Source organism: Lipophrys pholis, assembly GCF_963383615.2.
Source record: "Lipophrys pholis genome assembly, chromosome: 14".
Taxonomy (NCBI): Eukaryota; Metazoa; Chordata; class Actinopteri; order Blenniiformes; family Blenniidae; genus Lipophrys; species Lipophrys pholis.
This window is the reverse complement of record NC_137633.1, coordinates 18,139,275-18,161,636: the sequence shown is the minus strand read 5'-3', so window position 1 is coordinate 18,161,636 and position 22,362 is coordinate 18,139,275. Positions and strand designations below refer to the sequence as shown.

Genomic DNA, 22,362 nt, shown 5'->3' with positions numbered 1-22,362 from the left:
CGTGTCAACAATTATTAATCGATATTATAGATAATTATTTTTGATTTGATGAAATATCTCAGCGTGAGAGGAGAAATCCGCTCCTCGGCATCCCACGGTGTGCGTGTAAAGGGGGTGTGTGTGTGTGTGTGTGAGCGCCTCACTCTCTCTCCTCATTCAATACACTCCACGATGTCCACGTCACGACAGTGTGACGTAGCCATCGCATGTTCGGCTCCCTTGTAACTTCAGGGTCCGCTCGGAAATAAGGCTTCCAGCAGTCACACCGCGTCCCTACGGGTCCGAACAAAGCGACTCACAAAGGAACTTAAACTGTCACGATTAGCCGGTGAAGATAATGTCAGAATTGTAAGATAACCAGGGAAAATAAACCCAAACACAGCCTCCGTAACCTGCCAAGCAAAATACCATCAAATGGGTTTGCAATAATTGTTTACGAAAATCCATTTTGGTATAATCCAAGGCACCGCATCATCATATAGATAAAGTGGGGGTGTCAAACATAAGGTCTGTGGGCAAAAACCGACCCGGAGAGGCTCCAATCCGGCCAAACCTCCAAGCAAATTGTAAGAATTTCGAAGAAAGCACAGTTTAAAAACACATTTCAGAAGCAGACACAACACAACACTGAGACCCGAGCTGAGATATCAGTGATGCTGCCAAGAAAACCATCATGAGCCTCAAAGCCATGCAGTCAGGGTGAGGTTGTAGAAACATGTAGAATGCAACAGCTATAGAAGAAGGTTTTATTTTGGGGACATTTCACTTCATTTTGCATCAGAAGTTGTCGTTAAAATTGGCTTTACGCTGAGATTTGAGTAATGTTCCACAGTAATTGTTTGCATTTATGAAAATATTGACAACTCCATCACCATCCTCTGTGCCATAATGAAAGAAAACTTTGAAATTTAAGATCAAAGTTTTTTATGGCACTATTTTACCGGTCTGGCCCACTCAAGATGAAATTGGGCTGTATGTACCCCCAGAGCTCAAATAGTTTGGGTTTTATTCATTTTGCCATGCCAACTGGAGATACTAAACACCTTCTGTTTGTTAATAAAAACAATTATAATAAACCTTTTATCTTTTCTATAATACTCTGATTTAAATTTTCACAGTTTTCACCTTTTTCCGTAAACACATATATTTAAAGGATTTCCCATGGGAAACATAAAGTATTCTATTCTATTCTATTCTATTCTATTCTATTCTATTCTGTTCTACCAATTTGTGCCACAAGTATGTTCTTGGACTTTGGAAGAAAACATATGCATGCACAGGGAGAACATGCAAGCATCTCATTACAAGGTGATACTTCTACTTTCCTCACATCCACGTTGGGTTTTCTTTATCAAGTTTGCGTCGTCTTCCTGTATATATGTTTCCCCCCTGTGTTGTGACTCCTCACTACACATTTTAATGAAATTTTAACCTGCCTTTGCCCAGTCTCAATTGGAATAGCAGGAAACCTTCAGAAATCTTACAGTAAAATACAGCAGAGCTCCGTCCTTCACTTTTGTTAACAACGTGTGTCCAAATACCGCACGTAGCGCGCACTTCTTTATATTTACATTTGGAAATTGAAGGAACATTCCCACATATTTAAAGTGGCCAATAAACACATAACATGAGATAGTGAGATATTCAGAGGAACACAGGACTCTTTGTATGAAAATCCTCTATAACCACTCATTTTTATGGCTCAGGGTAAAAAAAAAAAAGGTCAATGAAAAGTTACAAGGTACAAATGATGTACAGTACACTTAGAATGCAATGTAATGAAATAGAATAGAATAGAAATATTCTTTCAAGTCCAGAGGGAAATTCTGTTTGTTTAAATGCTGGTTTGACTGATTTACATGCTTTTTGTTTTGGGGTTTTTTCGGTTTAGGAAACCAAACATCCAGTAGCCGGTGCACTTCTTACTTTGAATTTCTTTTTCTAATCCTGTACTATTGACTATTGACTATTGATTATAAACTACAAAATCCGACTATGCACTTTTGGACATTTCATTTTGTAAATGGTCACAAGAAAGTCTTGTGACCACGAAGGGTCCAGCCACAAAGAAACCTCAGTTCCCCTGCATGTAAATATATACATTAATAGAAGGCAGCGTGTTACATAATTTTATTAGCACAATGTTTCTCGAATTTATCTGTCAAGTTCTTGTTTCTCTCTTCGTGTTTAGTCGGTATTGGAAGTTCAAATTGTAATGTTTGAAAAATAAAAAGTGTTCTGTTTTCCATAAACTAAGCCTACGACTTTATCTTTGATAAATATGTTCATGTTTTTGTAAAAACTTGTCATTGTGTCTCTATTGTTTTCTCGTAAGCCCACACGGACAGTAGAAAACACTTACAAGCAGATAATTCTGCTGCGATGCAGGAGATTTTCAAAGTGATGCACAGTTAACACGCTTTGTCTCATGCTGAGCAGTAATCATCGGTTGAATGCCAGACTTCCTGATATTGTTCACACTCCAAAATATTATATTTATTTATTTATTTCATTCAACCAGTAATAAATAACTCAATGAGATTGAGAGCTCTCTAGAAGGGCGACCTGGTCCGCAGCACATCGTCACATTTACAAAACTGAGAAATACAACAGTTAAAATGATAGAATGCAGATTTACACAAGTATAGTTATGCCTAACCACATGTAACATGGATTTACCTTTTGCTTCATTCTTTTCACCATGGTTATCTTGGTGAAAACTTGTTCAAAGAAGGTATCCCCTGTCCCCCAGATTTGTACTGCTCTGCCTCCTTGTTCAAACTGTTGCTGCCCATCCCTCACTTTCAAATCCGCCACTGTTGTGCTTTCTAAAGCACTGACCTGGATCTTATAAATCTTTATTGACCCTCAGTAATAAAAAAAAGGTGGTGACAGATTGTTTTCACACTTGTACGCTCAACCTTTTGTCTAAGTGCTTCCCTTCTCTTCCATATTCCTTTATAGTGTTCCCTCTGTGGAGTCATTGTTCCATCATGGATATGTTAATCCACACAAGCACTCATCATTCCCACTATTTGTACACTGAGAAGGTTAAGCTTGTTGTTTCTTCTCCTCTTATTCAAAAGTCATGCTGCTAAATACAAGCGCAAACTCTCAAAAGAAGACTAATGTCAGCACGAGTCTCACTAGACGTGAGTGTAGCAAGACAGTGGTCTGGGTGCCGAGTGTCAGCGGAGCAGTGTGTCACCATGAAACTGAAAGCAGATCTAATCATAACCAGAGAGAGAGTTCAGAGGTGATTTTAGTTCTGCTCTCTCTCTCTCTCTCTCTCTCTCTCTCTGCACAGTGTGTGAGCTGGTGTGAAGGATACTGTAGATCTCCTTATATCACAGTCTGCTGTTTCTGCTCACGGTATACAGCTCCAGGGAAACCAGGCCACATGAGTTGAGGGAATTTAGTTGGTCTCATGACATACAATAACCCGAAGCATCTTAATCCTGCAGATTTGTTTCCAGTGTGCCACAATAGTTTAAGGCCCTTTATGTAAATGAATAACTCTAACGACTGAGGGCAGTTACTTTTACTTATATAGCGGTTATATAATATATAGCTGCTGCTTTGGCACTACTGCTCAGATTGTGCATTCATTTCTCTGTCTTGCTTCCTTGGTGAAAGTAAATCTTTCACTTTGACACGGAGATGCAATCACTTCTTCTTTTTCAACGGTCAACGGCAATATAAGGAAGGACGCGTTGTCTCAGTTATATTGTTCTCTTCAACATCCGCTTCTTCAGTGCAGCTAGAGAACTGAAGATATCTACCATCGGAATTCATCACATAGGTTTCATTTCAGGATGTATTTCTAGTTTCTATCTATATTCCCTCTTTAGGATAAATACAGTGATGGGTTGCAACTTTAAACTGTGATTGACATAATTTCAAACAAAGAGTAGGGTCACTGCCACTTAAAGCTGAAGCAGAACAAACAAAGATTCTATATGAATAATAAATACAGTAACAATAAGTATGTGACCAAGTTACAATATTAAACTAATCTTTGACTATTTGATTTTCTTAAATTATATAAGTGATTATAAGTCTGTATATTTAATGATATTGTGAGGTTTGTTTGTCAGGTATTTCAAAAGTTAAATCAAATATGGAATACTGACATTTAAAAGCAAGATAGTCTTGTGATTTCAGCTGAATAAAACGGCCTTAGTCACACTCTGTGGGTCTACAAAATCCTGTTAAACTTTTAATATAGGCTAATTTGTGAGAGTTGGACGGCATCATTAACAGGCTTGGGCAAACAAACAAACAAACAAACAACTTTTAACCGAAGATGACTTAAAAGAAAATCTTACTGGCAGAGCTAAAGAGGACCCATATGACATAAGCTCAACAGAAGAGCTTATGAATTCCTTTTTTCAAATACAGTAATCTGAAATGTTCCATGCATAGTGACTGTAAGTACCTTGTGATCAAAACTGAACTGATGGAAAATCGCTTCACTCGGTGATGAGAAAGTGAGTGGGATGAAGTGGAAAATGTTCTTATTTCGTCTGGGAAATATTTATCAGCTGTAAATATGCAGATTATAATAGAAAAAGACCCTGTTTTGTGGTGCAATGGTTAGTGCTCTCATTTAATCTCAAATTGGATTCCTGGTTGTGTTTAGCGGAGGGACTGAATGTTCTTCCTGTGCGTGCACAAGACTCTTTCGAGGTACTTTATTTTGAACCCACAGTCTCTTCATTAGTAATGTCTCCAAGTGCTTCCAAGAATATCACTAAGTGCTTTTAAGAAGAGACTTAACGCTTCCGTTCAACATTATACACTTTAAGTTGCCTCTCAATATAAAAGTTTTGCTTTGGCTCCATCTAGTGGGAATTGTGGAGAACTACACGTATCATGTCAACCTGAATGGTAAATAAATTATAAATATGTTATTGAAATTAATTGATTAATTAATCAATCAATCAATTATTATATATAATCCTCGTTCACTCATTTAGTACCAGGGATTGGGTTAGATATGAATTTCTATAAAAATACACATTGACTATGGTTGAAGTTGAAGTTCTTTACTGTCACTACTTTCAAACAATGAAACACAGACTATAGCTCATCTTCTGCAGCAGTGAGCACATTCAAGATAACATAAATACATGCACATTCAAGTGTTCCACTGTATTCACAAACACTATATACACTTTGTGTACATGTTAGTGAGAAGACTGTTGGATACTGGGAGTGATGGATGTCACGGCACGGGGATAGAAAGTTGTGCTTCAGTGTCCTAAAGTGTGTGGTGTCTTTAGAAATGTCTTTATTTTCTCAATGTCTCTGAGTGAAGGCAGTGATGACCCAATAATGCGGCAGGTGGTGAAGGTCCTGAGGAGGTATACACACACATATATATATATATATATATATATATATATATATATATATATATATATATATATATATATATATATATATATATAAATATAAAATACTGGGTGAGTGTGGTAGAAAAATAGCAGTTCATTTTACTTGGGAACTTTGCTCTTCTCACATACTCACATATGGACAGATATACTGATAGAAATACAACGTCTCTGATGATTCTTATCATACCTTTAAGTGTGTTTTCTGGTAAAACATTTTAGAGTTTAGACCATAACTGATTCAATTGTTTCTGGTTTCAGTATTTTTTATTTCTAATAGTATTTTAAACTGTATCCATGTGTCATCAGTGAAAAATAATTAAGTGTTGAAAAAAATTTTTTTTTAACTGAGCCTGGGCTTTTTTCTGGAGTTTGTTTTTTTTCCCAAATAGCTGCTTGTTGCATTACAAGAAACAGGTTCTGCACGTTTTCGTTTGCATAGTTCAGGGTCCAGGCGAGAATGGTCAGGAATGTGAAGTCTTCACTTTTTGGATAGTGAATAGAGAAAGACACTTAAGGTGTTCGGGTTGGGACACGGAGCATCTCACTATTACTCAGTGCTCCTGTGTTGTTCAGATAATTCTACTTCTGCCCTCAAAGTGGTTTTGGAATCTGACCTGTCCACAGCATTTACAGAGGAGGAGTGGAGCCGGCTGCTAAGACACTTTTAAAAAAATGTCCACAGACCTGAAAACCAGACTGATTCAATTTAAGATCTTAAATAGAGTCTACTGGACATCATTAAAACTATCTAAATCCAAACCAAGAGACAGCCCTTTACGCTGGAAATGCTGGGTGAGAGAGAGCACCTTGATGCATATACCATGGGGCTGCCCTAAGGCCCTGTTTACAAGACAACGTTTCACGCCACAAAACTTAATCCACAAAAACAAATGAGTGTGTTTACACTGCAGCAGTGGACACAGAGACAACGATGTAGTTAGTATGCCGGGCCACTGGGGGAGCGCTGTTGCTTGATTTTGTAATAAAACTACACAGACGTGTGCAGAGAACAAAACACTATAAACGTGAAGAAAATGGAGAGAACCCGACATCCGCATGGACTGATGATGCATCGGATGCTATCAGGGGTGAGTCTCAACTATTAAACTACTGATATGGACGATAAAACTAGAATATAGACCGTGAGTCGTACCACTACGCGGCCGCCATGTTTGTTTACAACTGAATGAGCAGGAGGGCGGGGGAGAGATGCACATGCGCAGTAACGGGCTCTTTTGCCTCCGGCAGTCTCTGCAGGAGGGATGAGAAAGAATCTTTCCACCTTGGGAGCCGGATTAAAAACTTTGCGGATACAGTGCATCCGCACACTGGTGCCGTGTAAACGGACCCCCCAAAAGTGAAGTAAGTTTTGTGGGGCCAAACTCAGATACCCTGAGATGTAGGAATTCTGGGTGGGAAATAGCTCCCAGATCGAATGTATTCAGAGACACAAACTTCTCTATTCTCCAAGGCTACTTACCCTTGGTGACCCTTCACACCTACAGGATACCAAAGCTTCAAATGCAGAGTGGATTCAAACAGTGCTCGTGTGGCTCCGGGGGCCCTGGTAGGGTCCCGGGGCCCCTCAGTTAACCAGTGGTTCAGTCAAATTGATCATCTGGCAGCGCTGGAGAACCTAACATTCAGACTTATGAACAACGTTGACCTCTACATATTAAAATGGAATAATTGGGTTCCCCACATTGAGGGCTCAGCTCACATATAAGTTAAAGTTAGTGGTCCTCCAGCTTATGGTGTACCATGGCAAAAAAACTCATTTTTTCTTATTTTTTATGTGAGTGTGTTTTTGTTAGTTGTTAGTTTTGTTTGTTTGCTTTAATTAGGCTCAATCTTACTGATATTGTCATGCCCTCTGGCCTGCCTCCTATTTATATTTTATTTATTATACTTTGGAAGGGGTTGTTCTTCCCATTTTGTGTATTAACTGTGTTGTGTTTTATTTTAATTATGAAAATGTTGATAAAAAATATAAATCTTGAAAAGCAAGGTTGGTGAGTAGAGAACATATTAGGCTATTCAGCCACAGTTGTGTGAATCTGGTTGAATACATAAGTAGCATTAGGATATTTTTAATTGAAACCATTTGGCCTTGACAATATAAGTGTGCTCATATGCATCACTTACATACACATCTATCTATTTGTTTTATGTTTTCCATTTCAGAATGCCACCAGCAAATATAATGCGTTTCTTTGCTTTTCAGAGCAAGAGAGCTGTATCTTGAACTATCACTGGAAATGAGCAGGGCTCAACACAGAGACACAAAGACTATGAATGCTCAGAGGGAATTTTGCAGGCAGGTTTTGTAAACACAGTTTATCTTTTTTTTTCAATTATAAAAGACATTATAACTTATGACTGTTGTGTGATTAATATTCGTGATAAGGACTTTTATTGCTCAACTCTGCAAATGACCCTCTAGTTGTTTTGTATATTTGTTGAAACAGTGTATATATAAACACAGAAATTCTGCTCCCAGCAAGGCACAATGTCGCAATATTACATGTTCCTGAAAACATTATTTTGTATTGAAGCAATTTCCCTCTGGAATTAATCAAACGTGTCTATTCTATTCTATTCTATTCTATTCTATTCTATTCTATTCTATTCATATGTAAATAGACGCGTGATGGTTTTTACACTTAGTCACCGCTAGGTGGCAGCCTGAGCATAGATGTGCACATAAATAATCCGTCCAAAGATAAAGGTCTTTGTCATTGTTGTTATTAAATACATTAGTTCTTGTCTTAACTGCAGTACAGCACTTTGACACGTGGAAATAGGTATTAAATAACGGGTACAAACATATTCAAACAATGCCCTAGTGTGGTAGCCGATGTAATAACAATGGGTTTTATTTGCAGCAGAGTGCAGTTCAGGAACTGGTAATACGATCCGATCAGTTCTGAATCTTCGCTTCTCTTCAGTGAGGAAATAAAATAGAGAAAGAAAACGTGTAACAGTAAAAACCTGATCTGATGCATGTGATAACAGATGAGGCGCTTTGGTATGTGAAGGCCGTCAGCAGGTAAAATTCCAGCTGTATTGTCATGTCACATTGTGGTGTTTTACATCCCAGGGGGCCAATAACACCAGTGTGAATTATTTATGTTGCCTTTCTCATCTTCATGGCGTTTCTGTCTGTGCCGGTTGACTGGTCCTATTTTTGAACCTACTAGAGATTGTAGGGTCAGGGGTCAGGGCTAGGGGAGTCCGGCATGTCATGGAGGTCGTGGGGAAAAAGAGGTCACCCCCCCCCCCACCCTTTATGTTGCACATGAGGACAATTCTGTAGACGCATCCTGGAAAAAACATCCAAATTCCTGCACTGCTTTGTGCTGGATTGTCTGTGGGTGTTACAGACTACATGAGGGCTCTGCTGTGGTGGATCCCAGTCCCACTACGCCCTCTTTTACCACCCTCACACATATGCTACTTCAACAATGAAGAACAATGGTGGCCACTAGAAGTTAAGCTGTGAAATGACTCGGGGCTATCTATTGTTACTGGTGTTAAGAATTGTTTACCCTCCACAATACCCCACCCCCCGCTGAAGAAAATTTGAATGCAGCAGCTCATCTGAATTTTATTGGGCCATTACTTTTATTTTTCTTAACTTTTCTTCTCTTTGGCACAGATGAAGTATTCCCAACATAGCACACTGAGGGCTGGTCCACTGTGTAATTATGGGATGTGAGGTTACAGATGCGAAGGCTGTGCTCCTCAGTCTGTGCTTCAAAGCTGCATTACTGAAAATGAGCGGATGTGTTTTATTCTTACTTCAGAAAAGGAGCATTTCCACTACAAGCAAACATCACTTCCTCTTGTTCAGCCGCGACATTTCTGTCTTCTTTCTTCACAAGAAGGAAAATCCAAAGTCAATATCGTGTCATAATATAGAAGTATTCTTGTGACCATCTGGGTATTATAATTTTTTTAAGTGAAATATGTTTTCTTTATTTCTTTTTTTTTTATGTGAATCAAACTCATTTATGAACAGTGATTTAAGTTTTCACATATATCTGCTAAAATGGCGAGAAGTTGTAGGTAAATCTGATGCTTGCCACTACTTTCAACCAAGAACATGTCATTTGGTGGTTTATATTTTTCAGATAAAGTAATTCTGAACATCACTTTGATATTTGGCCGAACTGTTCCCAGAAGAAAACTGCGATGAAACCAACATCTACTGAACTCCTGCTGAGAAGACGTTACAATGAGAGATCGATGGCGCGAACCAAAAGTTTAGAATGCCACGATGTAAGGACACAATATTTCAGCTGTTTTTTGGTTTTTACTTTTAGTACAAACAGGTTTAAAGAGTAATTTGTAGAGTGACGCTTCACTTTAACGCCACTACTTCCTCTATAACAGAATGTTTCCGGTTACTTTTGTGGTAAATGAATACAGTTAAAACAGTCGTGGAACTGCTGCCTCTCTGTCTTACTGATACACTCACACGACCCGCGACGCATTTAAATCCTTAAGAAATATTTCAGCTCACCTTTAAAAGAGCTATTTGCATGTAAGTGGTGGTTACGTCAAGTTCTGTTAGACTGATGAAAACTGCACTGTCCTTTGGGAGCACCTGCAGTAGAAACAACGTAATTGACCGACTGAAACCGATCAAAATAATGTGTCTGACGCCGTTTAATTTACTGCCAACTAACATCAGCTAAACGTAATGAGGCAGTCAGTGACTAGTGATCCGCAGCTCAGCTAATGTATCACAGAAACACAGTCGTAGCGCTGTGCGCAGATTGAAACACACAAGAAAAGAAAGAAAACATAAACTGAAAGAAGCAATTTAATGCAAAGTACACATCTAATTTCAGAAATTAACTCTGTAGTCAAATACCACTCATTAATTCAACACATGCAATAAAAAAATCCATATAAAACAACTCGTCTCTGTTATAATACTATACACCCTTTTTAAAGTTTCCCGTTCGGGGTTACGACACTCTTTTCTCAGAATCCTCCTGTTCTGCGTGTCCTCCGTCACCTGCATGGTTCTCCATCCTGCAGCATCTCATTCCCTCCACAGCTCCCATCACCTCTGCTACATGACCAAACCGGCTCACCCTCCCTTACTTTTCCACCAAACTATCCAACTTGAGCTGTCCCTCTGATGGATTCTTTCTGCACTGGTGTCGGTTAACATTTTGTCTCTAATTCTTTTTCCAGCCGGAGTCTCGCTGCACTCTTTCCCATGATTATGTTCTTATTGGGATTTTGCCGCCATAACCAAGAGCAGGATTCTCTCTACAGTCTATATAACATCTGGTAACATTCCCAACAAGGTTGAGTTTAAATTAACTTAATATCTAATATTTCTGAGTCACGTCACCCACTGCTCCATGAAAAGGAACGTGTACATAATCAACTCCACAAGAACTTTTATGTATTTGAAAAAGGTATCAAACTGTATGAATGAAGTTTCTGACCACCTGCAGTGATATTTCAGTGTTTGCAGTATTAGTGAGCTGATTTGTTGCTGTCTGGAGGAGACTGTTAAGTTACTTAAAGCCGCCGTAGTCCAAATTTAGTTAAAACTCTTAACCAAGTTCGTCCATCTTTGAATGCTGAGTCGACAAACCGAATGGAGAGCAGAAAACCTGGGACGTCCGTGTCCCTGCAACTTTCTGCAGCTCTTCTGGGTGGAAACATTTCGCTACCAGGCAAATACAGATTTAATGTCTCCAATATTCTCTCCTAGACCTGGGGAGTGTCCAACACATTTTAGTTCAGAGGCCCCATAAAACCCAATTTCATCTTGACTGGTATAATAGTACCATAATGACCCTTGAATTCAAACTTGAGAGTTTTTCTTTGTTGTGGTGTAAGAGCAAACATGATGAAAATGTTCACATTTTCACAAAACCAAACAATTACTGCCGAAAATGACTCCAATCTCAACATAAAGCCAACTTCAGTGAAACCTTCTGGTGCAAAATACAATGAAAAAACTTTGCTGCATGTTTTTACAAACTCACGCTGACTTTGAAGCAAATGCGAGTTCTCTAACAATGAAGTCATTATCTTTCATGGCAGCATCACTGATGTCTCGGCTCAGGTCATGTTTGGTCATGAGTTAAACTTTATGAGGATGAAGACGGACCAGCGAACTCACAGCTTTGATTTCCAGCTCGGCTGAATCTGTGCTGATCGATCCGTCCCCGCCTCACATTACCACGCTGCCATTTACAATATTACAATAGACTGTTTGTCCCCTTCATGCACTCCAGCCACATAGCAGGGGCATGTGTTTGACCTCAGACCGGTTGCTGATGGCAGATGTTTGTCACTAATCAGTCTATAACTTGGCCCGAAAATCAAATCAGCTATTGCAATTTTTTTCCGGCTGCTTCGATGATTAAGAAGGACATGACTCTGACCCAGACTGATCCATGCTTTCACTGGAGGTCTATGATTTTGACCCCATGTCTCGTCACCAGACGTTGGTGACCTTTAACCTCTACGAGTACGCAGTATTACCAAGGTATATCTAATGATCAGATGGGTCATTTTGATTAAATCATGTGTGTTTAGATGATGAAATCTTTTCTCAAGAGTTGTCTGATTGAGTTATTGCCGTGCACTTTTAACAAGAGCAAAGGGGCTTCTGTTTGTCGAAGGCATTACCATGTTAGAAGTTAATGAAATCTGCTCTACTTGGAGACAGGATTGCATGTAAATGTTTTAACTAGCTATTGATTACCCCATTGTGCTGTTTGTGTACTTAAATAAATAAGTAATTCAAGCTAAACCACCTCAACAGCCCGAGACTCCACAACGTCTTATCTCTATGAAAACAAAACAAACTGTACTTCTGTGATCGTCGTCGAGATACTCACTATAGAAATGTAGGCTTGTTCCTGTTGAACACGGTCCTTTGTAACACAGATGAGTATCGCTATTGGGAAATTGTAAATGTGTAGTTTGTTTCAATGTATTTGAAAGACCCTGAATTTGCATGAAAGATGCACTATCACTAAGCTGTTTGGTATCAGAGCTTTGTGCAACCCCCCCAAAACAACAAAAGATACTTGTTAATGCTGGTGATAAACGACTACAAAACTTGAGCATAACAGGAAGCGCCTCAGTAAAAGATACTTTGGTTTTCCCCTATTTAGCTCTCTGGTTGCTTTAAAAGTATATAAAAAATATTTTCAAAACATCCAGTAAACGGAAAATGGTCAGTCATGCACAATAGATTTTATGAATTGTTTATGGGCACTTAAATGAAAACTACACACAGTATATTTCTCACTGCTTCAGTGAAAAATAACATAACATTTTCTAAAGTCTGATATTATACTTCATTATATGCAAGAAATAACACCAATATTCCAGTTTTCAAATATTTTCCATTAGTGTGTTTTCTTAATCACTGTGGAAATTGTGTTTGTGTGGAAAACAATGCAGATCCAGATATTATGGAATTCTCATATGTATCTGTGAGGAGAAGACAACATTTTGAGAATCACACAATACTTTAATCAAGATAACAAGATGAGTGATGGATTTTTTTTAATTCCACCGTGCTACATAGTATATTCAATTTAACATTAAAATGATCTTTGTATGTGGAAATGTTGTTGCATAAACGTTATGAAATAAAATGAAATGCAGTGAATTGTGAAATGCGAGAAAACAGTTATTTAATTTAGAACATTAAGATTTACCATCAAATAAGACTATCACTATCACGCTCATTGATTGTATATTTTTTTTATTAAAAAAAGAGTTAATGATAAAATGCACACAAACACGAGACAGGTATAAAATAAAAAAGAATCATATGATTCTGTATAAATGCAAATAAATGGAGAAACGTTAATAAACCCACTGTTGCGAATAATTGAATTGCATACTATAGATAGATAGATAGATAGATAGATAGATAGATAGATAGATAGATAGATAAATACTTTATTAATCCAGAGGGATATTCAGGTATTCAGCAGCCTAAATACAACAACAAAAAGAATATACAAATAAAACACTCATTTTAAAATCTAAAGAAAGACTAAATGTATATGTATACAGACTGTGTAATACTAATATATATTGTTTAATACAGTATTTACACATTTCAAAGCACAGATCAGGCACAATCACTTAAAATGATCATGGCTGATCAGCAAAAAAGTATCACTGTAACGTTGTTTCATTGTGTATTTTCAGGTGATACTTGTGTGTTAAAGGATGTTTTCAAATTAATGTTAAATGTGTATGGACAATTAAATTAAATTAAATTAAATTAAATTAAATTAAATTAAATTAAATTAAATTAAATTAAATTAAATTAAATTAAATTAAATTAAATTCCAAATACATATTTGAGCGATTCAATGTAAAAATAAAGTACAGAATTGTGATCATCCTTTCTTTGATGACTTGCAGCATTGAGGCGGCTGATGACAGGATATGGTGGATGATGGAGGCGCTCTGTACGGGCGGGGCTGTGCGCCTTCCCTCCCCTCCCCTCCCGCCTGTGATGCAAATGAAGGGGCTTACCCGGATCTAACGCTGCAGATATTTCCGAGGCTCCTCCCTACACTTTTTATCGTCTTATAACAGGATCTCTCACTGGCGCGAAAAACGCACTGTGTGGCTTTCTGTTCCGCTCTGTGGGGCGGACCGTGTGCCTGCTGCGTGCGTCCCGGTGTTTTGCTTTTTTTTTCCCGTACCCAACTAAACTGAAACAAAAGTATAGGACTGCGTTTTGTTCTCCAGACACGGACAGTTTCCCTGAACACCCGGAGGACTGTTGGCTCTTTTCTGGATGTATATGGGATTTTAAACGTCCTGAGATTCACGTGGGGAAATCTGCTCAGAACCGGTGAGTGGCTTTAATGCGTCTGTGCGTAAAAGTTAAGTTTTAAATGGACGGAATGCAGGTTGAAAACACTCGGTGGTAACAGCCGTGTACTTTCCTTCCTCCTGGGTTCACGTGTGTGAAACAAAGCGCTGTCTACATTCCAGGAAATACAGCGTGGTGCTTTTACTTTTACGCAGTGCTTTGATTCACAGTTTACGCCTTTCTATAAAACTAGATTATGCAATAACCTTGTGTGTGTGGACAGCTTGAGTCTATCCCTGCAAAAGGAGCATCTGCAAGATGAAATCAATTATTAATAGAGTCCCATTTGTAGAAAGTAGGCTGTTAGGAGGATGTAGTAGTGTCCCATTAGATGGATACTTGTGATCATGTTATCTGCTGGGAGCTACTTTATTAAAGATCACTGTTAATCACTGTGATGTTTCCTCCCTGGGTTGTACAGGACGTTCTGCAGGAGTCTTCTGGTCATTTCTGGGAATAAACGCTTTGTGGATTTTTGACATCTGAGAACATGGAGTTCGACTGTTACCAGCATTATTTCTATGATCATTTTGACACTGAGGAGGATTTCTACAAGTCAACCGCACCAAGTGAGGACATATGGAAAAAGTTCGAGCTGCTGCCCACCCCGCCCATGTCCCCCACCCGGACCCCCTCTCCGGGAGACCACCTCAGCTGGCTGACCAAAATGTTGGGTCAGGAGGAGGAGTGCGAGGCTCCGTTCATCCCGGACAAGCAGCAGCTGCTGGGGAACCTCAGCTCGAACATCATCCAGGACTGTATGTGGAGCTGCTTCTCCGCCAGCAAGCAGCTGGAGAAGGTCAGCGGGAGAGGAGCGTCCGCCGTGGCGCAGACAGGCGCTCCCCCGGTGGCTCAGATCACCGTCAGACCCGGCAAGGCGCAGTGCGTCTCGCCCGGCGCGCTGCTCGCCACCGCGGCCACGGACTGCGTCGACCCCGCCGCCGTGCTCACCTACCCGGCGAGCAGCTGCAGAAAGTCGGCGTCGTCTGGCTCGGAGTCTCGCTCTGATTCCTCTGGTAAGGACACTGTCATGCTCCGAGCTGCCCCACCCCACCCTGCCCTGCCTGCCTCGGGATTATACAGCCCGCTAACAATGCGTAATTTACAGAGCCTGGCTGCTGTTGCATAACTGTGGTTTGCGTTGCAGAGGGGTTATCAAGTGCAGCGCAGTCAGTCACCTTAAGCCCGGATTTTTTACTCTTTGACGATGCGGCGCATGCTTCTCCCTAATACCCACTCAAGGCTTTTAAAAATAGCGCCCCTATCACTTTTACTTGTATCCCCCCTCTCTTTCTCTGTCTCCTGCCAGCGCTGCATCAGAGTGCGGTAGAGGGGCGGGGTGACCCAGTCAGGATGATTTATTGCTACTACACACATGCAGTGACAAACCGTGAGAGTAACTCTTTCACATTTCCCAAACTGGGGGATTGCCCCCTGCCAGCAGACCCCCACCCCCATTTAAGTTGTTGATGGATGTGACAAGCGCCCCAGTTCCTTAACGTGGATGACCACTGCTGTTAACACCAGATCTGCTCAATCTAAGCTTTTTTGCTTGCTTCGTCCGAAATGTTCTTCCTTGTAGCCGGTTGAGTTACATTATTTTACACCCATCTTAGATTCTGCAGGAATGTGGAGCTTGTGAGGTTGTTTGTGTGTTGAATGTGCACTGATGTGTTATTCTCCACTGTGATGACAGATGATGAAGAGGAGATTGACGTTGTCACTGTGGAGAACAAGCAGAACCGGGTCCGACTGGTGAATGTCCGTAAACCCGTCACTATCAGGGTCCGTGCAGACCCCTGCCCCAAGCGCTTCCACATGTCAGTCCACCGGCAGCAGCACAACTATGCCGCCCGATGTCCAGACAGCGACCCGGAACCTGAGGAAGATGAGGAGGACGAGGACGAAGAAGAAGAAGAAGAAGAGGAGGATGATGAGGAGGAAGAATATGAGGAGCCTCCAAGCAAGCGCATTTGCACATCCACTTATAAGACAAGCTCCTCCGAGCCAACATCCCCCTCGGAGACCCCCCAGAACTCGGACTCAGAGGACATTGATCGCAGGCGAAACCATAACTTCCTGGAGAGGAAGAGGAGGAACGACCTCAGGTCTCGCTTCCTCGCGCTGCGGGATCAGATCCCCGGCTTGGAGTCGGCCAAGACGCCGAAGGTGGCCATCCTGACGCAGGCGACGGAGTACCTGGTGGAGCTGCACAGCAGAGAGAAGCGGCAGCTCCAGGAGAAGAAGCGCCTCAGATCCAGGCAGCAGCAGCTTCTCCGCAAGCTGTCCGAGCTCAAACGCTCCTGAGACACCCCCCACCCCCCACCCCCCACAAAAACAGCCTGATACAAATTTAAGAACTTTACTCCCACTTTACCTGTCACTTTCAAAGAGATGTTCTTTTTTTTTTTTTATAGAACAACATGCCTCATGTATAAAGTTGTGAATCTTGCAGATTGCGTTTGTACGGCTGTGGGCTTCCTATGAATTTCCTCTGCAGGCCTGAGAACCTGTCAGGGCGGCTTAGATCTGAGTGCTGTTTCATGGTTTCTTTGCACAGTGTTTTAGTCATGAGCAGGTGGTTAAAGAATTATGGTATTACCGAGCTATTTCCTGGGATTCGGCTCGGTGATGATAGTTTACAAGGATGCTTGTCGCCTTCAGGATGTGTGTGGAATTCAGTCGTGGTGTTTTCATTTCATCACTGCACATATGTTGTGTGTGTATGCCTTTCTGTGTACATTCGAGTGAAGACTGTGTTTTTTTTTGTTTTTTTTTGTGTGTGTGTGGCTGATTATTTGATGTACAATAATTGTGTAAATAATAGCTTATCGCTCCTGGTGAAGGAGACCAAACCAAGAATTGTTGTCGAGCTTCGCTCCTCCGCATGACGTGCCAACAGGCACAGAGACGATTTATTTTGATAGAAAAAAAAAAACCCAGGAAAATGTTGAAAATAAGTTGCACTGCTGTACTTTATACTCACAAGTCACTTTTCAATTTCGACGCTTCTCCTGATTTTGGTTGATTTTTGTTTTGTTTTTTTATAAGCATGCTAATATACAGCATCATTAAATTTTTATACATTATTTGCATAAATGCTTGTGGTGGTCTGTTCTTATTCCAATTTTGCACTAAACACTGATAAAGCACAAGTCACGTCGGGCTCAGAACACGATGACCTCACTTTTAAGCTGAATTAGAACTCCTATACATTCTTAAGGAGAGAAACTCCTTTTAGTTGAGGGGCTACATGCAAACCTTTCTGGTCTCAACAATAATAATCATGGGATTGTAGCCAATAAATTAATGTATTGTGGACACATTATTTCTGTTGCCTACAACATGCATGTTTTCAGAAATTCACCCGCACAGTTTCTTTGTAGTGCGAGTTTTCTAACCAGAAGATCTTCACCTTTCCCGACTGCATCACTGATCTTTTGATTTGAGCTTCAGTGTTTTGTCTTCCCGCTCACTGAAACAATGTGATCCAGAGTAATTTAGAAACAGCTGATCACTTGATTTAGAAATCAAACTAAATTTGTCGTCCCGAGAGAATCCCTGGCAGTCGACTTTGGCCTGCAGGTCGTGTGTTTGTCACCACTGACCCGTATTGTAACTACAGTACAACCTTGATTGATTTTCTTTAGGTGCAACAACAAAACCGTCATGCATCAAACTGATAATCTGATTCAGATGCAGCCCACACTGGTGTGCTGCTGCCTCCCCTCTAAATCAGCTATGAAGGAGGGACGATCATTAAAAACTACCCAACCGCACAATCCCCAACCTCCGTCTGAGTTACTTTGCGGTATCTTTCACACCAATGCGCCAGCTGCCGGTCCACAGAAGGTTAGACCGAGCTCGTCCTTGAGACTTGTCCTTGAGGAGAGTCTGTGTGATACCGTTAGTGGATCCTCCCCTCTGCAGTGGCTGCTGCACGCCGGGCACCTGATGTGCTCTGAATTAGGTCACACTCACACACTCAAATACAATTGGTATCTTTAGAACAGTCCTGTGGGCTTGGAGACAGGGGTTGTGTGGACTTGCTACTTGGATCCAGTGAAGCTATTTGCACATGTATACAGTCAGATGATCACCTCTAAATTGTCTGCCTCCTTTGTTACGCTTGATTACTGAATCAGTTGTTTAGTAGTCCATGTAATTGGTGGACGTTGCATGACATACATCAGATGAGGGCATGTACGGTTTATGATTGTCCCTAACCAGTCCACCAGTAGTTAATGAGAGATTAATAGACCAGATTAAGATTAAAGTAGGAAATGCACACAATACAATTGCTTTAACTTTACTTTGAATATAGCAGCTTTATGGTTTATTTATGCTTATTGGAAGTACTTTTTCCTTTGTATCTGAACTGTGTTCACGTATTACAATTTGTATCAATGTAATCAGGCAAAGAAATGCAAGGACTTGACTGATATGGAATCCTAACAGTCGATTATGAAAACTATGTAACATGTAAGCGTTTTAAAAAGAGATGGGGACATATCGAGCAGAATTTAGTTGAAGTTATGGCTTGGCCCTTTCATATGTAGCCTCCTGCTCTACATATAGCTTCTACACTTTTACATGTAATACTAAAACAAAACCTTTTTCCTGCAAGCAAGCAAATTTGATGACTTTGAGATTTCGTTCCAGTAGCTTACACATGGCAATATAAAGTCACAGAAAATGTGATTAACAGCATATGTGTCATGTGTATGATTTACTTTATACTTCTTCTAACAACATAAAAACTTGTGTTTTGTCCCTTTAATTTAGAAAAAGTGCTTCTTGCTTATAGCAAGTGTGTCTGTTTTTGTACTTTTTTTTTTGTGCAAGTATGAAAAAAATGCATCAATATATTTATAGATATTTTCTGTAAATAAATTGTGATATTGCAGGACAGTGGTAGCCAGATCATTTAAGATATAAATCAGAAAAAATGTGGGATTTTAGGTTTTAAAATATCATCCAACAATACTCCCTTGTTTATACCGGGGATTTCCAATTATTTGAGCGAGTGCGCCTTAAAGGGTTAAATCAAAGTAGCCATTTCGAATTTATAGAAGGCTGTGAGAACTTAAAAAAAAAGTGAAAACTACTGACACTGACTAACCCTCTATTAGGCTCTTAGTGGGTAAAACAGTGACTCTTATAGCTGAAACTTTCTTTATTTCATCTTTAGAACTCCAGTTTATCTCTTTAAAGTTGACCTAAATGCCCGGTGCGGGGTGACACGGTTTGATGCTCCTACCCCGTTAATGACCTCCCGACAGGACAGGTCTCAGCAGACCTGGATGACTCAAGTTTGAGCTCCACTTGTTCGTCTGATAAACTTTCAAGTCCAGCCTGACAGACGAGCCAGGCACACCCTGAACTCCAACGGTCTCGCACTTTGCTCTCCTTTGTTTACTGGTGTCTCACCTGCCTGTTTTCACTCTCTTGGGCTCCATTTCCAGCCCTGAGGCCACAGTTTTTCTAGCACAACTGACTATATCCCCTTAATACGATATACATTTTGTCTCAGCTGAAGGAGTTTAATGACCTCATCTCGACGCAATACATGAAATTTACTGAACTCACTTCTCCATGAACAAACTTTTTCTATTTCCTATCCTGAACAGTAAAAACAAGTCAATCAACTAAATAGTGAAGCAAATCTAGACAAACTACTGGCATACTGAAGACTGAAATGTCTCTTTAAAAGTTGGTATTCAGTGTATCTCTGGAACTTCTTCTATATATTGGACCTGAAAGTGTGAGTGAAATTCCGGTTATCAGGTCCTGGGACCGACAGGACAAACCTGTCAGATATGGTTGTGGTTATTTTGCAACCACAAAAATCCACATAACAGAGAAAAAAACAAAACAAGAACTAATCTACTTACAACAATGTAGTGAAAACCTGCCAAAAATATGGGGTAGCTAGTGAATGCATTTAGCTACAATTTCAACTGATATGTTTTCAGGTTTTTTTCCATATATATATATATAACAATTTTAAGCTGTTTAGTTCAGTCAAGGAATTCACTTAAAATAAACCGCATTAGAACAATTCCAGATCACACGGTGTAATTGTTAATAAAACACACAAATTAAGCCTCAACACCAGTTGCATGTGTCCAAATGTGGACAATGAACGCCCGGTGGTTATGACGCTCCTATGTTTGAGAAGCACAGGGTTTTTCCTGAAGGAAACAATGAGGTAAGAGGATCTCTTTGTCCTGAGGGATTCTCTGCTCCGCTCTGACGGTTAACTTGCCAGACCAGATTTTCTGCTATTGAGTCGCCTACACCGAGCAGCTCCTGGGAAGCTCATGTGAACACTTTTGAGCACATGTCGATGCTGAGACTGTCTCCTCAATTCACGTTTCCCCTCTCACAAATCAGTTGCTACACTTATTAACTCATGAAATAAAAGAAATCCATGCGTGCAATATCAGAAGTGGTAAGTGGAAATCTAGAGAACCGAGTCAGAACCGTCTCTTCCTCAAAGGTAAATGACAGCTTGTGACTTCTCTACTGGTGGCCAGACTGAATTATTTGATGAGCGCAATCAGGGTGGGACCGTAAAGAATCGATGATGTGGCTGGGTGGAGAGTGGTCTCACCCACTGATTTACACCTCGGCCGAACACCCACCAAAGCGACCTCACTGATATGTCCTTCGTTTTCTGAGCGAGTGCATGGGCACACCAGGGTCTGCGAGGACTCAATGGCTAAAAAAAGGCCTTCCTGCATGAATGAAACCTCAGAGCTAATGTTTCACTGGCCTCGATGAAGCATGGAGAGCTGGCATGCGCTGCAGTGTGGGAAAAACCTGTTGAGTAATCACCGGCCATGATGATTGGGCTAATTTGATGACTAATTCAAATTAGGTTGAGCAGATCAGATCTGTGTCGCACGGTGAGATAACACAGGGACGTTTCCTGGAAGACGGTAGTAGAAGAATGTGACCTTTGCCCTCCCCTTTCTCACATAACAAATCAGTGCAATCCACTCGATTGTATACCAGGATCAAAGAAGGAGCACGTTCACTGTGCATGCCTTACCTTTTGCCTCACAGCAAATCACGTCTGAACAAATGACTCAACATGTGAAATTGGCAAGAAAACACTGAAGCAGATGAGCACAGTTTATCTTTGGCAAGTTTCCCTTGACAGGAAGTCTGTGCTACCAGTCTTACTTGTCGTGCTGGAATTTCGTGATGATAAAAAACAAAACAAAAAACAAAACACCTTTTGAGTGAAACAAGTGCAAATCTGCAGCTTGTCTCTGTAACCTGCCTCAGACAGTGCTGTTATTTTAAAGTCAAAGGGTCAACTTTCGCAACTGAACATCCTTCAGCTGTCACTGCAATGACACTCCTGCTTCTGCTCTTTAAAGAAGGAAAAAAAAAAAAAAAAAACAGCTTGCGAGTCTATTGAGCAATATATCCACAATGTGAACAGGTTGTGTTCTGACTGGCCTAGTTTGTATGGCATGTATACGTTTCTCCACAGCGGTGCAAAGGAAATGGTCTATAAACACACACCCTGCACTGGTTTGTGATTCTAAAAGCATGGTCGGACTGGCTGCTTATCTCTGACCTACATGTAGGGGGGGTAGTGGACATATAATAGAGACAGGCTTATCATAGGTTAACCTTGTGATATTCTGTGAGAGAGAGCAGTGGTGGGATTGAAAGAGCTCCCATTAGAGGGGTTTGCTCAGGCTGTACAGGGGAGAGATCTTGAGCTGTTACATGATCGGAGGGAACTCAACTGGAGAGGGAGGAGAAGTGGAGTCACCGCCATCCCTTTTCTTACTCAACACTCATCACACACCCTTCCCCTTATTCTATTTTCAAGTAGCTGACCGTCAAGGAAGATGTGGAAAACACAAGCGGGAAAAGAAAAAGAAACACACACACATCTGGTTGGGGAGGGCACACTCCAAACACACACGATCACAAATGAACTTTCCCTGGTCGCGGCTCTAAATCTTCCTGCCTACTGACCCACATTCCAGCCCGGTTGTGTCACTGGAGCTCAGAGTTCAGTGACACAATCAGGCGGCTACTGTGTGA

General features: G+C 40.6%; 1 protein-coding gene across 1 annotated transcript; it reads left to right on the top strand.

Annotated features, from left to right (window-relative positions):
- The first annotated feature begins 14,027 nt into the window (after positions 1-14,027).
- On the top strand, positions 14,028-17,268 carry LOC308119439 (protein L-Myc-1b-like). The gene is made up of 3 exons (XM_080479443.1): positions 14,028-14,268; positions 14,711-15,305; positions 15,986-17,268. The coding sequence occupies exons 2-3, from the start codon at positions 14,780-14,782 to the stop codon at positions 16,594-16,596; spliced, it is 1,137 nt and encodes a 378-aa protein (XP_080335569.1). The 5' UTR covers positions 14,028-14,268; positions 14,711-14,779; the 3' UTR covers positions 16,597-17,268.
- The last annotated feature ends 5,094 nt before the right edge of the window (positions 17,269-22,362 follow it).

Bases quoted from the DNA above. Each gene is read 5' to 3' on its own strand.
- LOC308119439 (XM_080479443.1), top strand. From the start codon at position 14,780: ATGGAGTTCGACTGTTACCAGCATTATTTCTATGATCATTTTGACACT. The intron at 15,306-15,985 runs GTAAGGACACTG...CTGTGATGACAG, and splicing joins GTCTCGCTCTGATTCCTCTG to ATGATGAAGAGGAGATTGAC.